This window comes from Cygnus olor, chromosome 1 (assembly GCF_009769625.2).
Source record: "Cygnus olor isolate bCygOlo1 chromosome 1, bCygOlo1.pri.v2, whole genome shotgun sequence".
Taxonomy (NCBI): Eukaryota; Metazoa; Chordata; class Aves; order Anseriformes; family Anatidae; genus Cygnus; species Cygnus olor.
This window is the reverse complement of record NC_049169.1, coordinates 121515241-121536141: the sequence shown is the minus strand read 5'-3', so window position 1 is coordinate 121536141 and position 20901 is coordinate 121515241. Positions and strand designations below refer to the sequence as shown.

The 20901-nt window shown below is 36.2% G+C and overlaps 1 protein-coding gene across 17 annotated transcripts in view; it reads right to left on the bottom strand.

Moving 5' to 3' along the window:
* DMD (dystrophin) overlaps window positions 1-20901 on the bottom strand; it is a 1063969-nt gene that overhangs the window by 576817 nt on the left and 466251 nt on the right. For all 17 annotated transcript variants that reach the window (XM_040530986.1, XM_040530983.1, XM_040530994.1 and 14 more), the window contains one exon: window positions 4228-4378. In XM_040530986.1, the coding sequence (XP_040386920.1) occupies window positions 4228-4378 (151 nt within the window). The remainder of the gene's footprint in view (window positions 1-4227; window positions 4379-20901) is intronic.

Here is a 20901-nt window from a genome sequence, read left to right as displayed (position 1 = left end):
ATGCTCAGAAGGCAGAGTATAATTAATAAACTTGCCATCTGATAATTTCAAAATCTCACTGGTTTTAAGGTCTTCTGTGATCATAAAATGTAAACATAATTTCCTTGATATTTATGTCTGTAAATGAAAGTACAAAATTTAGAAATTATTATAGAAAAGTAATATTTTTGAAACATTTAAATTATAGAAAAGTTATAAAGTCCAGTTCTTGCCCATCACTGACTAGTCACAATAGATGAACATCATGAACACAAAGACATTGTTTCACAATTCAGATCCAATCATTTTACTATTTAAAAACAAAAACCCAAACAAAACAAATGCACACATACAAAATTCCAAACAACAGATAAAATAACAAAATAAAATTAAACCTGCAACCACAAAGTTGATACTAAATAGAGACAGACTGCTGACCAATTCTTAATACCAGTGTAAGGAGTAAATATTTTAGATGTTGTGTATTTTTGAAATAAGGATACTAATTTTAAATTTCCAGGCAATGATTCAGAAACTTGTCAGTCTAGTTCTGATACTTTTGAAGAATTTGTGGTTTTATAGCAGTCAATTTAGCATTTACCTATGGTACCTGAACACCATGTACTCCCACATACACGCACACACCACAATAGTAATTCTTCTTTGCTTCTTCCCTGCATATAAAACTGGCACCAATTTCCAATGTAACCTGTATTTTATTTTTTCATTTTAAATGGAATATATATTGGTGTTGAAAGGCAGACCACAAGAAAAAAATTGAAATGTTGACTTTTAGACAGATGATTGCAAATGATGTTCTAACATTCAGCCATGGTAAGATCCAACCCATAAAGTGTAACACCTGAGTTACCTTAATGACAGTATGGATGACGTCTCAGCTGGAACAATATTGTGCTATTTTGGGAACTTGTGTTTTAGAATGAGGCATAGGCACAGGAAACAAGAAACAGACACAGGAATTAAGTGTCAAGTTGTCCAGCTATCATATAAGAGCAGATTAGAAAACTACAGCTTTACCAAAATGAGGTCCAACAGAGGACCTGACTGAAGCCCATAAGAACAGAAAGGAATAAACATCAGGGAGTAGATAAAACTGAGCTACATCTCAGTCTTGGCAAAAGAAAAAATGTGTATAAACTAAGTGCAAATAGAGGAGATTGAAGAAGTTGAAGTCCAAGTGAATTAAGGAGTGAAGAGACAGAAAAACTTTTCAACCAGACTAATGAGAGAAAAAAAAAAAAAAAAAACAGAAAGAAAAAAACCCACAAACCTACTTTCATGACTGAGTTCAATAAGTTTCAAATGAATTATATGATGTGTTATCTGTAAAAAATCCCTTAAAAGCCTATGTCTTCTAATTATAAAAGTCAATTACAATTTCTTAAAAAATGAAATGTGGTATTTCTTTTTCCAACAGCACAGTTCTGCTCTCAAGAAGTCCTAACAAATTTTTTTGCAATAAGAGTATTCAAGTATTCATGACCTGAAATGAAACAATTCTATTATTAGGTTTTGTTTACAATATAGTAGATGCATAAATGTTGTGTAATATCCTACCGCATTGTGTAGCAAAAAGGAAACCAAAAAAAAAACAAAACACCTGAAAGAATGTAATTATCTCTTAACCTATATTAACATAATCACCTAATCATAGTGTTGACTGTTTCATTTTACATTTACATTTGACTCCATGTATTTACTGAATGTTAATGACCATACTCATCTTTACTTTTCCAAAGTAGTCCTGCCTAGAAATAGTACTACACATCTGAATATTTGGTGTATTTTTTTTTCCTAAAACAGTTTCTTATTCAGTATAAGACTATTCACTTGGTTGTGAAGGAATTTTCAGACAAATCCTGTTAATTCTGAATATGGTTCACTGAGCAGCATGATGTCATCAATTAAACAAGTTGCTAACCTAGTAAATCAAAACACACAGCTGTTTTAACTTTTTAACCTAATGAAAATTCTAATGATATCTCCTGTCAGATTCATAGAAGCCTAATATGTTTCAAACAAGAGGCTTTCCTGCTGCATTGCACTATCAGTGTATGCTGTGTAAGCTTCAGACTCTTTCTGCTAACCAAGAAAATAAAGAGCCAGTAAAGAAAACTGTGACAATGGAGCTTCAGACTGAACATTCTTTCATAAATAAATGTAGAATAACATTTAGTCTGTGTTCTTGATGTTAGTGGAATATTTTCAAGTTCCATGAATTTTCATCAGAAAGGTAGTTTTTACTGTTTTATTGAATTAAATGAAATTTTTGAGATATGCTGGGATTTCTAACACACGGAAAAAAGAAAGAAAATGCTTGATGGACTGCAAAAAGAAAATTTTGGTAGAAATCCATTCTGCATATTGTCCAGAGAAATGGTGGATGCCAAGCGTTCAAGGCCAGGCTGGATGGCGCTATGGGCAACCTGGTCTAGTGGAAGATGTCCCTGTAATGTCAGGGTAGCTGAACTAGATGATCTTTAAAGGTCCCTTCCAAACCAAACCATTATATGATTCTATGTTCAGATGTTTGCATTATTCTTGTGTTTTAAATATATAAAATGAAACATATTTTTTACATGAGAAGGAGGCTATGTCAAAGAGCAATGTAGAACAGAAGCAGTCTTGTTCTACAATGAAATCTAAGCCTCTTTATAGCAGGGCATTATCTCAGGTTCTTTTAGTATGATATTCAATTCAGTATGAAGTTTCTCCTCAACAGTGAGAAGAAAATAACATCTCTAATCTGTTGGGACTGTGAAATGTTCTAACACATACAGTACATTTATAACATCTATGGCACATTAACTTGGTCTGGAAACCCTCAAAGATCAAACTCTTCACAGAAAGAAAATAATGTTTTAGAAAACTGTTAGCAAAAAAGGAAGAAACACTTTTTTCAGATCTGAGCATACATTTGAAGCTGCTTGAGGACACTAGAATAGTGCAGAGAAGGGTGATGGAGCAGGCAAGGCCAAGCAGAAGAAAGGGTAAGGCTTTGCACTGCCATATTACTGTCTGTCAGATAGGTACTAGAGTGTATATTCACTTTTCAAAGAAATGCTTAAAACTGTGAGACAGAAAGCCAAAATTTCAGTGGTTTGGAAAAACGCATGATGTCTGCTACTTTTTATATATGCATTAGAAAGCATCTTTATTCCTTTTTTTTGTCCAGATCTTAGACTTGGTGTTCGATGTGGTGATGGTAATTCATAGAAAAATATTTACGAACTATTTTAGCTTCTTCAGCTCAACATATCACTTAGCAGTTATATCATTTTTATATTTTATGATTTGTTTTCCTTTTTGGTTCAGGAATATTACAGTCAAGAAATAGCAGCCTAAATTTTAAAAAGGTAACTTTTAATATTAAAATCCAAAAGACATGATTTATTTATTTATTTTAACTCTTGGCTATAGATTAGTAAAAGCCCAAGGACCAAAACTGTACCTTTAATGTTAGACAGACCTAACTTCTTTCAACCTGAAATCCAATAATTCAATCCAGCAATTCAAATGTACAATGATCAGTTTAACAGTGATTTTTCTTATGCAGAAGTAAGAATTTATGACATGAAACCTGAGTTTAGTCAAGCCGTTTTATTCAGCTGAACCTATCAACTTGCAAAATATCAGTTTAGAATTAATTCTTCATACCCATTACCATTTCAATCATACAACAGAGAAATGAAATAAACTACCAAGAAACTAGAGTTATTATTTTCCTTATGTTGCTCAAAGAGCTTGTAAGATGAAAAGCATACAAATTGGAACTGGACACATAGGAACTAAGTGGCTATTCTGTCACACCGCATTTGACAAAAAGCATCCTCAAGGTTCTTTGATTAAAACATGAAACAGGCAAAATGAGCAAGGCACTTGCAAGACTTAGTTCATGAAATATTTCTTGTACAACTCAATGGTTAATCGCATTTCTTCCACAAGATTTAAAAATAAAGCCTGTTACTTTTGCTGGATATAAACATAAAATGGAAATTAATGGGCACTTTAAATAAAGACCAAATGAGTCCATAACTGTGGTAGTACTACAATATACCATGTAATACTATATTTAATAAGGACAACAGAAATATCTTGCCATAATTGCCACTGAACACTCTACACTAGAAATCCACCTCCAATGAACTGTAAAACTATACAGAGTATCCAGACCAGCAAACTTCTAATTACTGCAGGAAAACAGGAAATGAGTTAATCAAATCATACCTGGAGAAACTGGTTGGTTTTCGCATGACCCACGTCTCCAACCTCTATTTGTGCTCTTGACAGCTTCTCTTCAGTTTCAGTTAGCCAATGATTAAAGCTCTTCATGTCACAATGAAAAAGCCGCCACTTCTCGAAAGATTTGTCAAACCGTCTACAAGCATAAAAGGAGATGAAGTAATTATCTATTTATTGGCACTTTATTTATTTACCACAGGGAAAAAAAAAAAAAGGAAAAAAGTTGGATTTCTGAAATTAAATTTGTGTAATGTTGATGGCATTTAATATTAAAATTTTTAACAGTTGTATCAAACAGAAACATGGTAGTACCTCTGAATAGTGAAAATATTGCTAAACATATGTGTCAAAAATCAGTCATCCATTTTTAATGTTTTTTGATGTTTCAAATGAATTCCATGGTCATAACATGTTTTCAGTTAACAGCTTTATAACCCACTCTAACTCACATCACAGGTTTAACACCCACAGGCCACAGTGTAACTGGGTATATGCCCATATACTTAGCATGAAGAAAACACTAGTACTGCTAAAATGCTCCTAACACAGTTCAGTAACTTGCTGTGGCTACCAACACTGCAAACATTCTCTGCGGGTTAACATACTGGTTTTGTGTTGTGAACATACAACTACTTTCAGATCCCTTTTCAAAGGGAAAATAATTTAAAAGATCTGTGATGCATCTGTACCAACAATACCATAAGACAAAGGATGAAAATCAGTAGGCAGATTCTTGACATGCTTATTTACAAAATTTAGTCCCATGATCCTATTATGATTAAAGGACTTTTCTTTTGTAGGAATATGATTTATAATATTGTATGTAATTCAGATGCAAAAGACTACATTATTTATGAAATCTGCTTTTGCAAGAGATTCCAGAGAATCTATATGCCCCAAATAATTCCAAGCATATAGTACAATTTGGCTCCACTTTTATGGGAAGAAACTTATTTTTTCTGCCTCCCCAGTGGATACAAATGTCCATCTATTTTTATTGCAAAGAAAAAGGAACTCCCTTCAAAGGACCTTCCACTTCTAGCGTGTAAAGGGAGTATTCTCCTTCTACTTTTATTAAACACTTTTTTATGGTTTTATGTGTTTCACTTCAATTTGAGTATTTGATAAAGATACTTATGCAAAAATAAAAATGTCTGAAATACAAGGATGAGTGAAACAAAATTAAGATATTTAAAATATAATTCTGTACAATAACCTAGGATGAAAAATATTACTTCCATGTCTACCAGTATACAGTCCGCTACACACAAGACCACGTAAACACTTCTGGCATTTTGGTAAATCTAATCTGTTTTTGTGCAGAGTGACTAATTAATCTTCTGGTTCAAGATCTGTTGACTCCTGTCAAGTATTAAAGACATGAAATGAAAACAGAATTTATTTTGCAGATGGCCAATGTTTTAAGGAATTCAGTTATCCTACATTTTGGGTTCCTGTTGACAAGATCACTAATCAGAGATTAGCTAGAATGCTTTGTTAGCAGATCATCATTAAATATGTTACTGTCGTTTAGTTTAATAATCCTTCTTTGTAAGATTGTAATAGGTTTTAGGGTGTACTTAAAGGATAACAATAAAGATGCTCTATTATTTTTCCAGGAAGTAATCTGGTTCTGTATGGATAAACTGTAATATTCAAACAATTACTAAGAGTTTACCTCACCATATAAAAACAGGTTACTAACAGGGAACACTGGACATATCTTCAATTGTACTGATGACTGATGATTTTTTTTGGGGGGGAGGAAGACAGAAAATATAGATTTTTCTTCTCTTGTTTATATATTCCCAACTACGTTTTCACATTTTAAAAACTTGTAATACCATATAGTATGAATAACATTAATCCCTTCGTAACCATCTATGTATGGCTATATACTTTCCTCAGAGTAACCAATTTTGATAAATAATACACTAAACTGAGTTGCGCCAGCAATCAGAGACTTTGAACTTACTCTTATATTTACTATAAGATAGGGAAAATATAAGGCAAATACACAATTAAAGATCTATAAGAAGATTTTTTTTTTAATTAAACAAAACAAACCAACAAACAAAAACATTCAACCATGGGAAGTAGTTGAGATAAAAGTACTCTGCCAGTTTGGTGATAAGATGGCCAAGGAGAGTGTTTCCCCTCTCATAAACAAGAAGGGAGATCTGGTAACATCAGACATGGAGAAGGCTGAGGCACTCAACAACTTCTTTGCCTCAGTCTTCACTGCCAATCAGGCTTCCCATGTCTCTTGTTTCTCTGAACATGAAGATGAGGGCTGGGGGAGCAAAGTCCCTCCCACTGTAAGCAAAGAGCAGGTTTGAGATCGTCTAATGAAATTGAACAGGTACAAGGTGGGGCCTGGTGCTATGCATCCCAGGGTCCTGAGAGAACTGGTTGATGTAGGTGCCAAGCCTCTCTCCATCAGGTTTTAAAAGTCATGGCAGTCAGGTGAAGTCCCCAGTGACTGGAAAAAGGAAAACATCACTCCCATTTTTAGAAAGGGTAGAAAGGAAGACCCAGGGAACTACAGACCAGTGAGCTTCACCTTCTCTGCCTGGGAAGATCGTGGAAAAGATCCTCCTGGAAGCAATGTCAAGGCACGTGTCAGTGGATAAGGAATTGTCTTGAAAGATGTCCCCAGAGAGTTGCAGTCAATGGCTTTATGTCCAGGGGAGGTTGGTGACAAGTGGAGTCCCTCAGTACTGTTTAATATCTTTATCAATGAAATAGACAATGGGATCAACTGCACCCTCAGCAAGTTTGCAGATGACCCGAAGCTGAGTAGTGCAGTCAATACAACAGAAGGAAGAGATGCCATCCAAAGGGACCTGGACAGGCTGGAGAAGCGGGCCCATGTGAACCTAATGAGGTTTCAACAAGACTAAGAGCAAGGTGCTGCACCTGGGTCAGGGCAATCCCAGACATGAGTTCAGACTGGGAGAACTCACTGAGACCAGCCCTGTAGAGAAAGACTTGGGAGTTCTGCTGGACAAAAAGCTCGACATGAGCCAGCAGTGTGTGCTTGCAGCCCAGAAGGCCAACTGCATCCTGGGCTGCATCAACAGAGGAGTGGCCAGCAGGTTGAGGGAGGTGATTGCCCCAATCTGCTCTGCCCTTGTGAGGCCCCACTTGGAGTACTGCATCCAGGTCTGGAGCCCCCAGCACAAGAAGGACGTAGGGCTGTTAGAGCAGGTCCAGAGGAGTGCCATGGAGATGATCAGAGGGCTGGAGCACCTCACCAATGAAAAAAGGCAGAGAGAACTGGGGATGTTCAGCCTGGACAAGGCTCCTGGGAGACCTTATTGCAGCTTTTCAGTGCTTAAAGGAAGCTTACAAGAAGATGGAGTGCAACTTTTTGCTCAGGCAGATGATAGGACAAGGGGGAATGGTTTTAAACTAAAAGAGAGGAGATTTAGATTAGAGATTAGGAGGAAATTGTTCACTCAGAGGGTGGTGAGGCAGAATAGGTTGCCCAGAGAAGCTGTGGATACCCCATCTGTGGAGGTATTCAAGGCCAGGTTGGATGAGGCCCTGGACAACCTGGTCAAGTGGGAGGCACCTCTGCCCATGGCAGGGGGGTTGATCTTGAAGGTCCCTTCCCACTCAAGCCATTCTATGATTCTATGACTGCATGAACAAATGATCAGTCCTGCCATTAAAAACAATGACAAAAAGATAAAGAAAGATGCAGCCTGGTACAAAACAATCCTTCCTAACATTCAGGATACAGTCTTACTAGCTAAAACTAAGAAATGGGGGGGAGGGGAGTCGGTGGGGAGGGTGAGGGGGGGAGAGGAGACTTAAGAACAAGAATTAATTTACGGAAGGACTCCTCTAAGCTTTATGCACTGATTGTCTTCCCACAGGAGCTAAGTCTCTGTTCCCTACAATAGCAAGCTGTATTAAGTTTTTAGTATACCGTGAGACTGTTTATAAATAGTATTCTCCCATATTTTATTTTGGAACCCAGAACCAACCAACCAAGAAATTGTCAGAAAATACCAAATTAAAAAAAAAAAAAAAATCAGCGCACAAACCCTGGAAAATAGAGATTTAGAGTAATTTCTGCACAATAGTAGTTGGTGGAATATGTGGAATATGGCTGTTGAGGCATCAGATTGAATACTACAATACATTTTTCAAAAATAAGCACAGTTCATGAACTCGAAATATTTTTGTTGCACATGTTAGAGAAGAGTTTCATTTGAAAGCATCTTACAAAAAAAGAAAAAGTGTTATGGTAATCAGATATCTCGTATACTGCTGTAACATCTTATACCACTATAGCTTTCTTCAGTGTTCTCTTCCCTTCACACAGTACAACCCTTTTCAGATGGCTAGGTATTTGAGTTGTGTCCTTTGCATTTTTTTCTATTTATGAAGCAATGCCAATTGGAGACATGCCAGTTTTCAAAACACTGGCTGGAAAATGGTCTGCTTTTCATTGCTGTTACGAAACCTGGCTATAATCACAATACAACTCTTACTAATGTTCAAAATGCCGTGAAGACGCACCTTAAAATTCCTAGGAAATTTTATGACAGTTCTACTTAGCTACAGGTGAACACGGGAGTTGTGCAGGATCTGCCACGTGTGTTGCATTTCTTAGCATCATTGTAAACAAAGACTATTGATCTAATTAAAAACTGTAGTCAATCACCTAACTCATTTATTAAAATGATCGTGATGATTTTTCAATTATCATGCTATTTTTCAAAATTAGACAAAACTGAAAGGCACTTTTTTTTTTTTTGTAACCTTACTTTTCTCTGAATTAAATGGAAAAGTCTTATTTTACATTTAAGAATATCACATGGAAAATAAAAGTTAAAATCCATTTCTTTTGGTCCAGTATGGTTTCTCATTTTGAAAACTACATTAAAGCAGAACTCCTCCTATTCCTCAGGAAATGAAATTACTTTTCTCAGCATGAGGAAGTTTATCAGCAGCTTAAATGCAAAAATTCAGTAGGGGTTGATATTAATATCATGGAATTTGCATTCCAACACTTGCAAATTGAATCTCCCATCACTCTCCATTCTTCTTCCCTTTGCTTTGGATACTAAAAGTTGCAAGGAGAAGAAAAGACAAAAGTTGCAGGGAGAAGATATGTACAGTTAAAACTTACACGTTGAAATACTAGTGCTTGTTGTTCAGGTCTTAAAAACAAACAAAACTTTGCTACCCTTGGTATAATAAGTATTAAGCATTGGTGGGTGGAAAAAAAAAAAGTGGGAATTTATGGACAGGCAAATCCACTAAAAATCAGTGCTCCTTAGGTGATTAGCTGTACTTGAACACTATCATGCTGACAAGATAAATTTTTTTGCTGCAGTGGCAGCTCCATTCTAAATGGGATGGAAGGGAATGTCACCGTGCAGCTTCGTGCTCACACTGTGTTTTAGGGGACCACTTCCAGAACACCGCCTATGTATACCCAAGTGAGAGCTCCCCCTGCTAAATCTGTGTAATACAGTATTTTATACACAGTACTAATTTAAATAGCTTTCTAATTTTTTTTTTACCATCTGCAGTCCTGTTAATATGCAATAAGATCAAAACCCACAAAAGCAGAAGAGTAAACTCAACATACGTTGAGTAACTGCTAAGATGTTGAAGTCTTGACACAGCAGAATGTAGATAGAAAAAATTAATAAGTGAGTACATAAAAGAGAAATCCTCTGAGAACTACGAAAGTTCATGAAAACTACGTCTTCCTCAAGAATCCCCAACCACACAATTTGGAGGCTAGGAAAGTATTGTTACAAGCCTCACAACTCTTAAACTCTTACCTAGGGATCCAGCCTTGTTTGCAGTCAGAGACAAATCATTGAGCTAAAACAAACAAACAAAAAATGTGTATCCACTCATCTGTATCTTCATCTATTAAATCCCTTTCCCTTTGATGACCACATGTAGAAATTGGGGCAGATAATAGGTGACTGTCCAGTATCTGGGCAGTATTTCCTCTTTATTTGTTACCCTGTCCTGTTTTTCTTAACATACACTTGATAAGAAGATAGAAGAGAACACGCTGAAGCCAAGCATGAAGTTCCATGTAGACTCCAGACTAGAATGGATGACTTGCATAAATTGCAAAGGGCTTAAGCAGTGTACATGAGCTCTGACACTTATCAAGCTAGCCTTATTCTTCTAATTTGAAAGTTAAAATTAACAAAAAAAAATGGTACACCTGCCTAACTTTTCTATATACACAGCTCCTTCATGACAGTGCTTAACATGTTCCCTCCTGGGATGTCAATTTCCTTTTTTCTCATTAGTACATAATGGATTTTTTTATATTTTTTTTTTGGGGGGGAGGGGGCACTCTGGAATATAAAAAGCAACCAAAGGCAACTCCTGAAGCAATTTGCAGTGCAGTTTACATTAAGCTATAAAAGTATTGGCACTCTTCCTTCAAAGATGATCACGCTCCTAACTCTTCAGACTTGACTTGGAGGGGGAAGAAAGCAACTCAGAAAACAACATCAAATTAGGTATAAGCAAAAACTGAAATTCCTTGGTAGTATTGTACCTGATATTGCACAGCTATTTACGGATGTTAAATCAGACATGATTTCTGTGGAACTCTATACAATGTGGTTGTACTTGATGTTCCAAGTCACAAGGCTGGCATCTTTTGGAAGTTACCAAAATGTAGATGAAAAACTTTTGAGTAAAGGAAAATCACAAACATTAGACAGGGTGCAAAAGGTTTTCGGTTTGTTGTCTTAGAGCAAATAATCTTAATTTTGCATCTGTCTCAATTTGTTCCCTGAAATTTTGATGTAATTCCTTGATAAACTGTGAAATCCACTTCGATGATCTATTCTGCTTTAGCAAAGCTTCACAGCCAGTTGGCCTACATGAAAAAGAACACTATTAGTTATAAAATTTTCTAAGTGTCACAACTTACATCATTAAAAGCTTAATCGTTAAAGATATTCAGTCTTCATCATATTGCAAAAATATTCAGGAAACTTTATTTCTATAGTGTTGCTAAACAACATACTGTAGGATTATGTTAATATTAACCTACAAATTATGCAATTTTGTCAACTTGATTCAGCACAATTAGCACCTTGTAAAAACACATAAAACTTCAAAGTGGTATAAATAATTATGTATTAGTGTGTGAGAGCATTAACTTTAATACTTAGGGCCACTCTTATAGATAATAAAACATGAAAACCTGTTTTTGTCAAGTATCTTCTGCAATTAAATTGCTTAAAGAAACAACTAACCCATTTCCAGAGGATTTTATGTTTTTATTTTAATTCACAGAATTCATCTTTTGAGTGTTTAATTTATATTTAATTTAGATATCCTCACTGCATTTGGACTAAAAGCGATGATCTCATTTTAGACACTGATACATCTAGATCTTGCTCCCAGGTTTTGCTGTACATTACAGGTCCATTCCAGGACATGGCTCAGCTGTACACATTCTATCCACACCTCTATAACCTTACTTTCACCCACAAAATAGCAAATAATCAGAAATAAAAAATAAATTGCAACTGAAATAACCATTAGAACAATGCTATCCATCACTACCAAATGTAATTTATCTCCTCTTCCCAGAAAGCAGGTTCTGTGGCACAACATATAAATTACGAACAGTATAAGTTGCAATTAAATTATAAACATTTTTCTGTCTTGAATTGTATTTAAGTTCTTGCCCCTGAAGTCTGCAACTCAATTTCCCATCATATAATTTCTGATATCATACCATTTAGTGTCAATCACTGTACCAAAGACAAAGACAATTAAATTGTCTATGAAAAAGCAAGATCATGTTAGTCGTTGCTGTTTTTTAGGCATGCAAATTCATTTTTATGAAAAGTGAGAGAACAAGAAACTTAATAAAAATTACAATTAATTATTATACTAAAACTCTATTTTGTTCTAATGGATGATGCATTGATTGTTTAAAAAGAAACACTTCACATAATTCATAAATCATACATTGTTCTTCTACACTAAGTAAGATTATTTACAACGTATATTAATTTGAACTTCATAACTCTTTTTTTTTTTTTTTTCCCTCCCCCAGGGTTTTCCCTCATCAGAGCAGAGATGAAATGATGTGTTTTAGAGAACTTTGCCTAGGCACCTGTATTTAAAGAAGGTAACTACTTTTTTTCTAGAGAAAATAAAAAGCGTTTGATTAATCATTTCCTAGGGAAGAGAGTAGCATATTGCAAGTCCCTTACACAAAATAAAGTATTAATGCAATTGGTAATAACACAACAAATTCCATAGCTTGCTAAAGTGAAACTATAAAAATTGCCACAGTAAGAAATCCACTAATCACACATTTTAAAGAGCATACATGAAAAGAACAGTTGCTCAATTTTACAGAAATCCTAATTAGTATATATGCCTACATACAAAAGGTATGTAGGCATCTCATCCACACGGTGGGTTAGAGTGTACGCTGTGCTCCCAGTAGGATGCACCAATACATTATTACTACCCACCTTATGGTAGCATACAACTGAAAAAAAAACAACAACATATGAAAATCACATTAAATTCTGACTAACCATCTGAGCCCTACATACACCAACAAACTCTGCACATTACTTCACCCACCCAAACCCTTTGCAGAGCTGCTTAAGGCCAGCTCTGATATTGCCCAGCTGTATTACCTGGCAACAGACTTTGGTGAGCCCAGCCACATAGCGAGAAAGAGCAGTGAAAAGCCTCACCTAGGGTCTCTGCTCTAGGCTTTGGAGACATTTTTAAGCTCACGCCTTCACCTGGGCTACTCTGCAGTTATGCACCTGGCATACCTCCCACACACCACCTCTGGACACGGTGGGACAAGGCCACTGGGGAAGGTCCCTACTCACAACACTCTACCTTGGACCCTCAAACAACTCATTTATACAGTTGTAATGCCCTCTGCTACTACCTGAAGACTCAAAATGCCTGTGTGCTCTTCTTTAAGCAATGAGCAAATATTTCTACTTTCCTTCAAAATTCCCACACCTGTCCCCATAGGGTGGTGGCTGGAAGGTGGGGCAGCTGGCCTGGAGGACACTGCCATTTTTCTGGCAAGGCGAGTTACTCTGCCTGGACTGCCCAACTGCACTCCTGTCCCACAGACTGAGCAACTATTAACCTGAGTATGTTAGACAGACTCCTAGAGAGCCACTTCCAACTTGGTTTCATCCAAACTGAACCCAGTTTGTGGACTTACTCTGAGCCAGAGCACAGTGGACAGGAGATCGTGACCCAAATCAAAATCCTCGTGGTTGTATTCCAAGCTGACACTGTGAAACGCAGCAGCATGTTCTGGTTCCCCAGTTTTGCTGCAGGTCAGATCCATTTTGGGACAAGACTGAACTGCACATATTCTCCTCACAGCCCCAAACCCTGATTTCTATGCAAGAAAACTTTGTGAGTGGGCCACATTGAACCCGTGGTGTATTCTAGCAACTGATAGGTCAGCAATGTGATGCCTGCTCTACTGCATTTCCAAGTCCTTCCTTTCCAGTTTGGAGGTGGATGTGGTGAGATAAATATATATATATTTTAATTTAGAGCCAACTCATAATAATTGTATGTGTGATTAATTGGAAGTATAAATTAATAAAAAGAAATGGTGGTTTCTACAGCCTAGACACAGAAACAGGTGCTACACTCAGATTCATAGAAAACTGACAAGTCATGCCCAGCTGGGAGAAGACAGCTCTCACAAATTCCCCAAATTACTCATATCATAATTCATAAATTAATTTCATTGAATCTGTGGCCCACAAAATAAGTATGTGTAATGCAATATTGAGGGTATATATTACAGGATGTCCCCCAAGTATTTGCTTGCAATTATTATGAAGTATTTAAATCCCATAATTTCCCATGACAGAACTATAGATTTTCAGTTCAACCTGTAACGATGTATAATGTATCGTCCAAAACTGCCTTGTTCAATTCTCTGTATCCACAGCCCATCTCAAAGTCCCTCTGCAATGGTGGCTTCAGAGCAGAAGGAATAACAGAAAACTGATTACACCAATTTATGCTAGCTGCTAACTCCCTGAGCCTGAAAGATGTTGTAGACATACACCTTTTATCCCATTTAAGGTATGGCAGATGTGTTCAAAAATACACATACTGGCATAAGAAAATCAGTCTTCCTAGTATCACTGAAAATCACAGTAATAACAGAGTACTTAACATTACCTTCCTAAAACATTGATGCCTGTATTTCTGCTAGGTGTTTTTTACCTTTCAGAGTTTTTCAGTCAGTTAAAAGCCTGATGTATTTTTCTTAAAACTTTATAATAAAATTTCATTTAAAATAGCTTTTCCCTTTCGTTTGACAATTCATTTGAGAATCTTAAATCTGAGTGTTACTAAGTTTTAAGGGAAACATATAGTAAACAGTTCTATGTTACTGAAACTAAAAGGTTGATGAAACTTACAGAAATTTGGGGGATAGGAAAATTCCCACAGCAGTGGGATAAATGAAGAAAATTGTATTAAGAGAGAGAACACGCATCATACTACTACCCAGGAAAAAGTATTTGAGTCATAAAGAGCTTGTTTGGATACAATATTTTACCGTATTTTTTCCATGTTTAACAAAAATATCTTAAATATTTGTGATACCAATTAGTACAACAGAAAAACAAATAAGAAAACCTACTATACAAAGACAGCATGTGTTTAGAGTGGTGGCATTTGAAAACTTGCTTTTGAGGTTTGCCTACTGTAAATGATCGTTTACTGTAGTTAAATAAACTATCTGCAATATTCAGGATAAACAGAAAAAATGCAGTGCATTTTGTGGAAAAGAAGGTGAACAGTAAAGGTTCCCAAAACAGTGGCGAGTAATATCATCCAAAAGCTCAAAATATTAAATGGGGGTGGTTAAGGGGCACTTTATGTGTATGTTTATATACAAGTATATATTCTCTATAAATATACGTATATGTTAATTGCATGTATTCATCTACAAATATAAATGTTGAGTATTATGTATACTAGTCTTGTGAATAATGAAAGACCTTAGACACTCTTACTTATCAAGCTAAAGTTCTTGCAATATTAATTAATAGCAAAAGCCATTTTAGCTAACACTTGTGATTGTGCTACTGCTAATACAGAGAATTTGAACAATGTGTAGTTGCCTAAAAGGGACAACACCAGGCCATTATTAACTATATCATAAAGAAGGTGAAGTAGAGAACAGGTGCTCAGTAACTTGATAACTCAATGAAAAATAGAGTAATTGCTTTCACCTTCTCAGCCAAATTATGAATTTAGAGACTAAAGTCCTGAGCAAAGTGACTATATGTTATCGCCAGTCTAATAAATATTTGCCTTGTCATTTACTTTCAAATCAATGAAATATATTCCTAGACAAATAAGACCTTCTAATGACAAAACCCCTGTATTCTTTGGGGACCTGGAAGTACATTTGCTGATGATAATTTCATTTCCTCTTTATATTGTTGATTTGGAGCTTGTTGACACCGATACATTTTCTGGATTACATAATTGTGTAGCTCAAATTAACAAAGGAGTAAACTGTTTTCATTTCTATGCTGTAAGAGTGATTTAAAAGCAAAAGCCTTTCCCTTCTGTTTTTCAAGGATCGATTGTATGCATCTGTTTGGAATATGTAGTCTTAATGGATGTGGTACATGCAATGCAGGGAAGAATCTCAAATGCATTTTCATACCAGCCTGCCAGCTATACTAATTCTGGCACGAGAGTGCTGCTTTTAGACATAATTATTTTTGTACTCTTTTGAGTGGAGATTTACTACGTTCTCACTCTGGCAGCCAAGGTAGCTTGAATCTCTAGGAATCTCAGATGAATGGCTAGAGCAGACCAAATCTACATGAATGAGATTTACTGCATATGGACTGCAAATGTTGCAGTGTCACCTCAACACTAGTTCTCAGATCTGAAAAAAAAAAACAAACACAACAGGTATGTAGACATAGGGTAAAATAGAGAGGTAAAAAATAGCTAGCTTTATTAGCTCAGCCAGTTTGACTATAAGAGTTATAGGATTATAATATATCAACTCATATTATATTTGTTAAATTATGATGCAGCCAGTTAATTAGCTTCACTCCCCCCCTCCCCCTTTCACTCCCATTTGTCCCCCAGAGAAAAGAACTGAAGAATTATCAGGCCATTGGAAGGTAGAACATGAAGCAGGGGCATGTGGTCAAAGACACAAGCAGCATTTTCCCATGGAAACAGAACGATCTGCACCATTAAGGGTTTACAATATCTGTAGTCAGAAAACGGTACTTAAGAGGCGTAAAATGCCATGTTTGACATTGAATGATCCAGAAACAGGATTTATCCAGCATTAGACATCCGGCATTATATATATATACACATGTATGTTGATGTATACTATATCTATACATATATATGAATATATAGACACACATATATATACTACACAATTTATAACATATTTCTAATCATCCATTCACCAGATTAAAAAACTTTGTAGCAAGAAGAGATGAGTGATAAATAACCTTGATCAGGAAAATAAAGTTGTCAAGATTTTTTTCAGATCACGAATTTGTAAAAACTTTTAAATCAGAAACTGCACAAAATGAAGATTACCTCCATAGCAACCGTGATTGAAATCCATCTGCATAAATGCACCCCAATGGAGCTCATAAAGCCGTCTAGTCACTTTAGTGTTCCTTTACAGTCAACGTAGAGGACAGATAATATCAATACCTAAATTCAGGTATAGATAGTATAGATATAGTGCTAAATATAGGTATACTGACTTTGCAGGGGCATGCATAATTGCTGATTCCCTTGATACTGCAGATACTCTCAATCTTAACAAAAAAGCAAACATTCACATTTCTTTCTGCTCTCCGAATGTGGCATGGAAATGAGAAATTTAATTCTGTGCATTCAATTCTTTTTCTAGCCCAACAGTTTTTTGGTCATAAGGAGGCCAAAGTCATGTGAAAGCAGGGAGATATGAACTTACACATGTTCAGCAGACACAACAGGAATTTGTAAGTATTGACAAGTAACCCTTGTTTCTCCTTCAAATGCTTGCCCATGTTTGTATGGTCAACTTGTGCATAGACTGCTCTCAAAACTGACAGCTCCAGAGTGCTTTGGAGCATATAATATTCTGCCTCCAAATTATGATCAGTCTTACAAAATGATTCAGATCTTCTAGCGTCCTAAGCACTCCTGATTCATAGATTACTAGGAAGTGACTCTGACATTGGATGCAATAATTTCGGAATTTAGCTGACTTTCAATGCTGATAAGGGAAATCCAGTCACCATATTTGCTTGTATAGCACAATTTAGGAGTATTGTAACATGCTACCTTTGGAAGTTAAAGAGAAATGGTGACATGATCTGAAAATCCAATATACTGATGCTGTATTTGGAGACCAAAGACCATTTGCCCATGGATTAGCTGAGCAAGTAACTCCAGGCAAGGAAAGGGGTGTCTGGATCTAGTTGGTTGCTGAAGACAAATGGGCAGCCTGAAGGCTTGACTTGTTACCATTGAATAGAAATTACGATGGATAGTGGAATTGTTTTTCATACACTTAGACCATGCTTGGACTGTCTGAAGCCATGGCGGGGTGCAAATAATGGAAGAGTCAGCAATGCAAGTACACACTACCACTATGCTAATTTGGGCAACTTTATAATGACTGGATTGAATAGCTTCCAGAAGAACTGCTAGTTCCCGAGGTAGCTCTCAGAGCTACCAACAAGAGAGGTTTAGTAAAGAATCCCATTTGCACAGTGCTTCTGCTTGTTATCATTGATCTCAAGGAGTAACATAGCTGTGAAGTTAGCATGAATTCTGGCAAGAAAGTTTTCTTAAAAAAAAAAAAAAGTTGAGGTGAAGCTAGAGGCCAGCTCTGTACCATGGGGGATGGTCAACTACTTCTGCAAATGCCTTCATGAATCTTTCTGGGCAGTGGAAAGTCCAACAGCAAGATGACATGGTGGTGATATGTATATGCAACCATTAAAGGAGAGACAAAACCTTTCATTTGTTTTATGAACATTAAAATCTGCAAGTACCACATTAAGAAATTGCACATCCTTTTCTTAATCACCGGGGAGAAAAAACAAAACAAAACAAAACAAACAAAAAAACAGAGTACCAAGACTGTAAGGTTATGCAGATTAACACTAAGATAGCTAAATTTACTATAGTTTCTGTCTTTATTTATCTCCTACCTGAAACCAAATTTTTAATTGTTTTTTCTTTATTAGAATATAGAAGCTAAACAGAAATCTAGTCTTTTGGGAATGCAGCAGCATAGCACAAATCAATACAAGTTGAACAGACATAGCCCATTTATCAGAAGCTCAAATATTACAAGGCTCTGATCTCTCATATAGTCTGTGTGTTATTCCTCCTGAACTATGAGAATTTGTCACAAAACTAAAGATATGAAATAGAGTTTAATAGGACACTTCATTTTAAAGTGACTGGTTCAGTTTAACAGTATTTATTCATTCACCATAAAGAAAGTAATTAGTAGAATATTTGTGTATTTTGATTAGCAGTGTTTAAATTAGTCATAACAATATTATAGGCCTGTTTACTGGTTCATTTAAACTTTGCATTGAGATATTAGAGCTCTATTTAATAATATAATGAATATATTCAGTTTTCCTCTGATTTGAATATAACAACCTTTACGTTCCTGTACAACATGTAATTATTATCTTAAAGAATTAAAGCCAGATTTTGTGCATAAGAAATTATGCAGAAGAGAAAAATATAGATTTCCAAGCAGTTACAGTTAATTTGCAGTTAATAAGTATCTCAGCTAGTGATATTGTTGGTTAATAATTGTTAATTGAACTGTCAGATATATTAAAACAGACTTGATAAAACTGTCCATACTTTGCCACTGTTACTATGACCTAACCATTTAATAAAGCTTATTCTACATCTCAGTAAACAAAGAAAAGTGCTACATGATGCTATACAGAATGTTTGTAGTGCATATTTCACCAAGTGAAGTTTTCATAACTCATTCTGATGGTTTAGAAAGACCTACTTTGCTATGAATATTCACAGATATGAATCCTTTAATTATTACATCATAGCAGAAAGTTCTGGACATTTTATTAAAATAAAGGGTTGAGCAGCATGATGGAGCTGCCCCTCTTTTAACCATACAAGCATGGGGATATTAGCACATACTGACTTTGGAGGTCTACAGCAATAAAAGTATTAGGGGCTTTGCCGCCCCTCTGTGGCACACAAAACCATTAATCAGCCACTATGAGACAGGAAGCCCAGGAACATTTTTGGAATGATGTACACCCAAAGCAAAACAAACAAACGAGAGAGAATTTGGCCATTTTTTTTTTTTCCTGCTGCTGCAGCCCCCAGGGACTATAGCTGTTCTGTGTCATAAAAATGCTTCCAGGAAAAATGTCCAGAACCCAAGAAAAGAATTTTAAATATTATGGAACATAGAGTTGTGTTGAAACTAATGTAGAAGTTGTAATTTACCCATAAAATCAAGGAGTTTGGAATATGGAGAAAAAACTCTTCCAAGAAAGTCTTCTCTTTTCCTCATAATTAGATAGCTTGAACTCGAACTCCTCTGCCCTTATTAATTGTATTTTCCACCTTACCCGGCATCTGGTATCTCAGGGACTTCCAGCCCAGCGACACAATTTTCCTCCAGCTCTTCATATTCACTTGCCAGAGACATGAGTTAGAAAAAAAATGGCAGTCTAAGCAGCCGCCAGAAAGAAATGGCGGTGCCTTCCCAAATGACAACCCAGTCCCAGCAATGGTACATGACTTACCACCACTGGCTGCAAGAGAATTGTTTCTAATGCTATTTGGACAAATAACCAACAGTTTTAAAATATCATTACTTTTTGCTCAGAGTTTACAGAACTGCAGTTCTATGGTACAGACTTGCTTATTGGTAGAAAAAAAAGCATTGAAATTGATTTTCACAAAAAGATCGTGAGATTCCCCCTGCTTTATCTGCAGTGCTAAAGAAAGTCTTCAAAATCCCTTCTTGCTCACCAGAGTACCCATCTAACTGCAGCAGAAGCTCATGCCGAAGGATCTCCACAGATACTTTATCTCCCTTCCTTCTGTAACTAGGAAACACAAAGCTAAAGTCTCCAGAGGATAAAGTACCGACAGCAAAATAGCTCTTTAAGCTACGGCAACTTCCCCTGTCAGGACGGAGGAGGGATGCACAGTTCCATTTACAAGATGACAGTCAGCTGGATTTTTCAGAAACGAAAACCCGTAAAGTAGTTTAAAAAAACAGGTTCCCAGGCTCCTGCCAATTCCTGGGGATCAATATAGCATTCTGCCATGGAAATAATCTCTCCCAGATCACTATGGGAATAGACATGATAAGTTATTATACAAAGGAAGAACAGCTCTTTTTGATGAAGCTGTGGTAAGCTATATTTTTAGTTCTGTTGGTCCTGGTTATTTCTGGTTCAGTCCTGGGTAAATCTAGTGATTGTCATTCCAGCATCAGCAAAGAGCCTTACTGATATTAATGGGGCTTCTGCAGCAAAGCATCTGTACAGGACAGGCTGAAATTGTTATGAAAGTGGTGCATAAGTGCAGAAGAAATAGCTGAGTATGCACAACATGCTA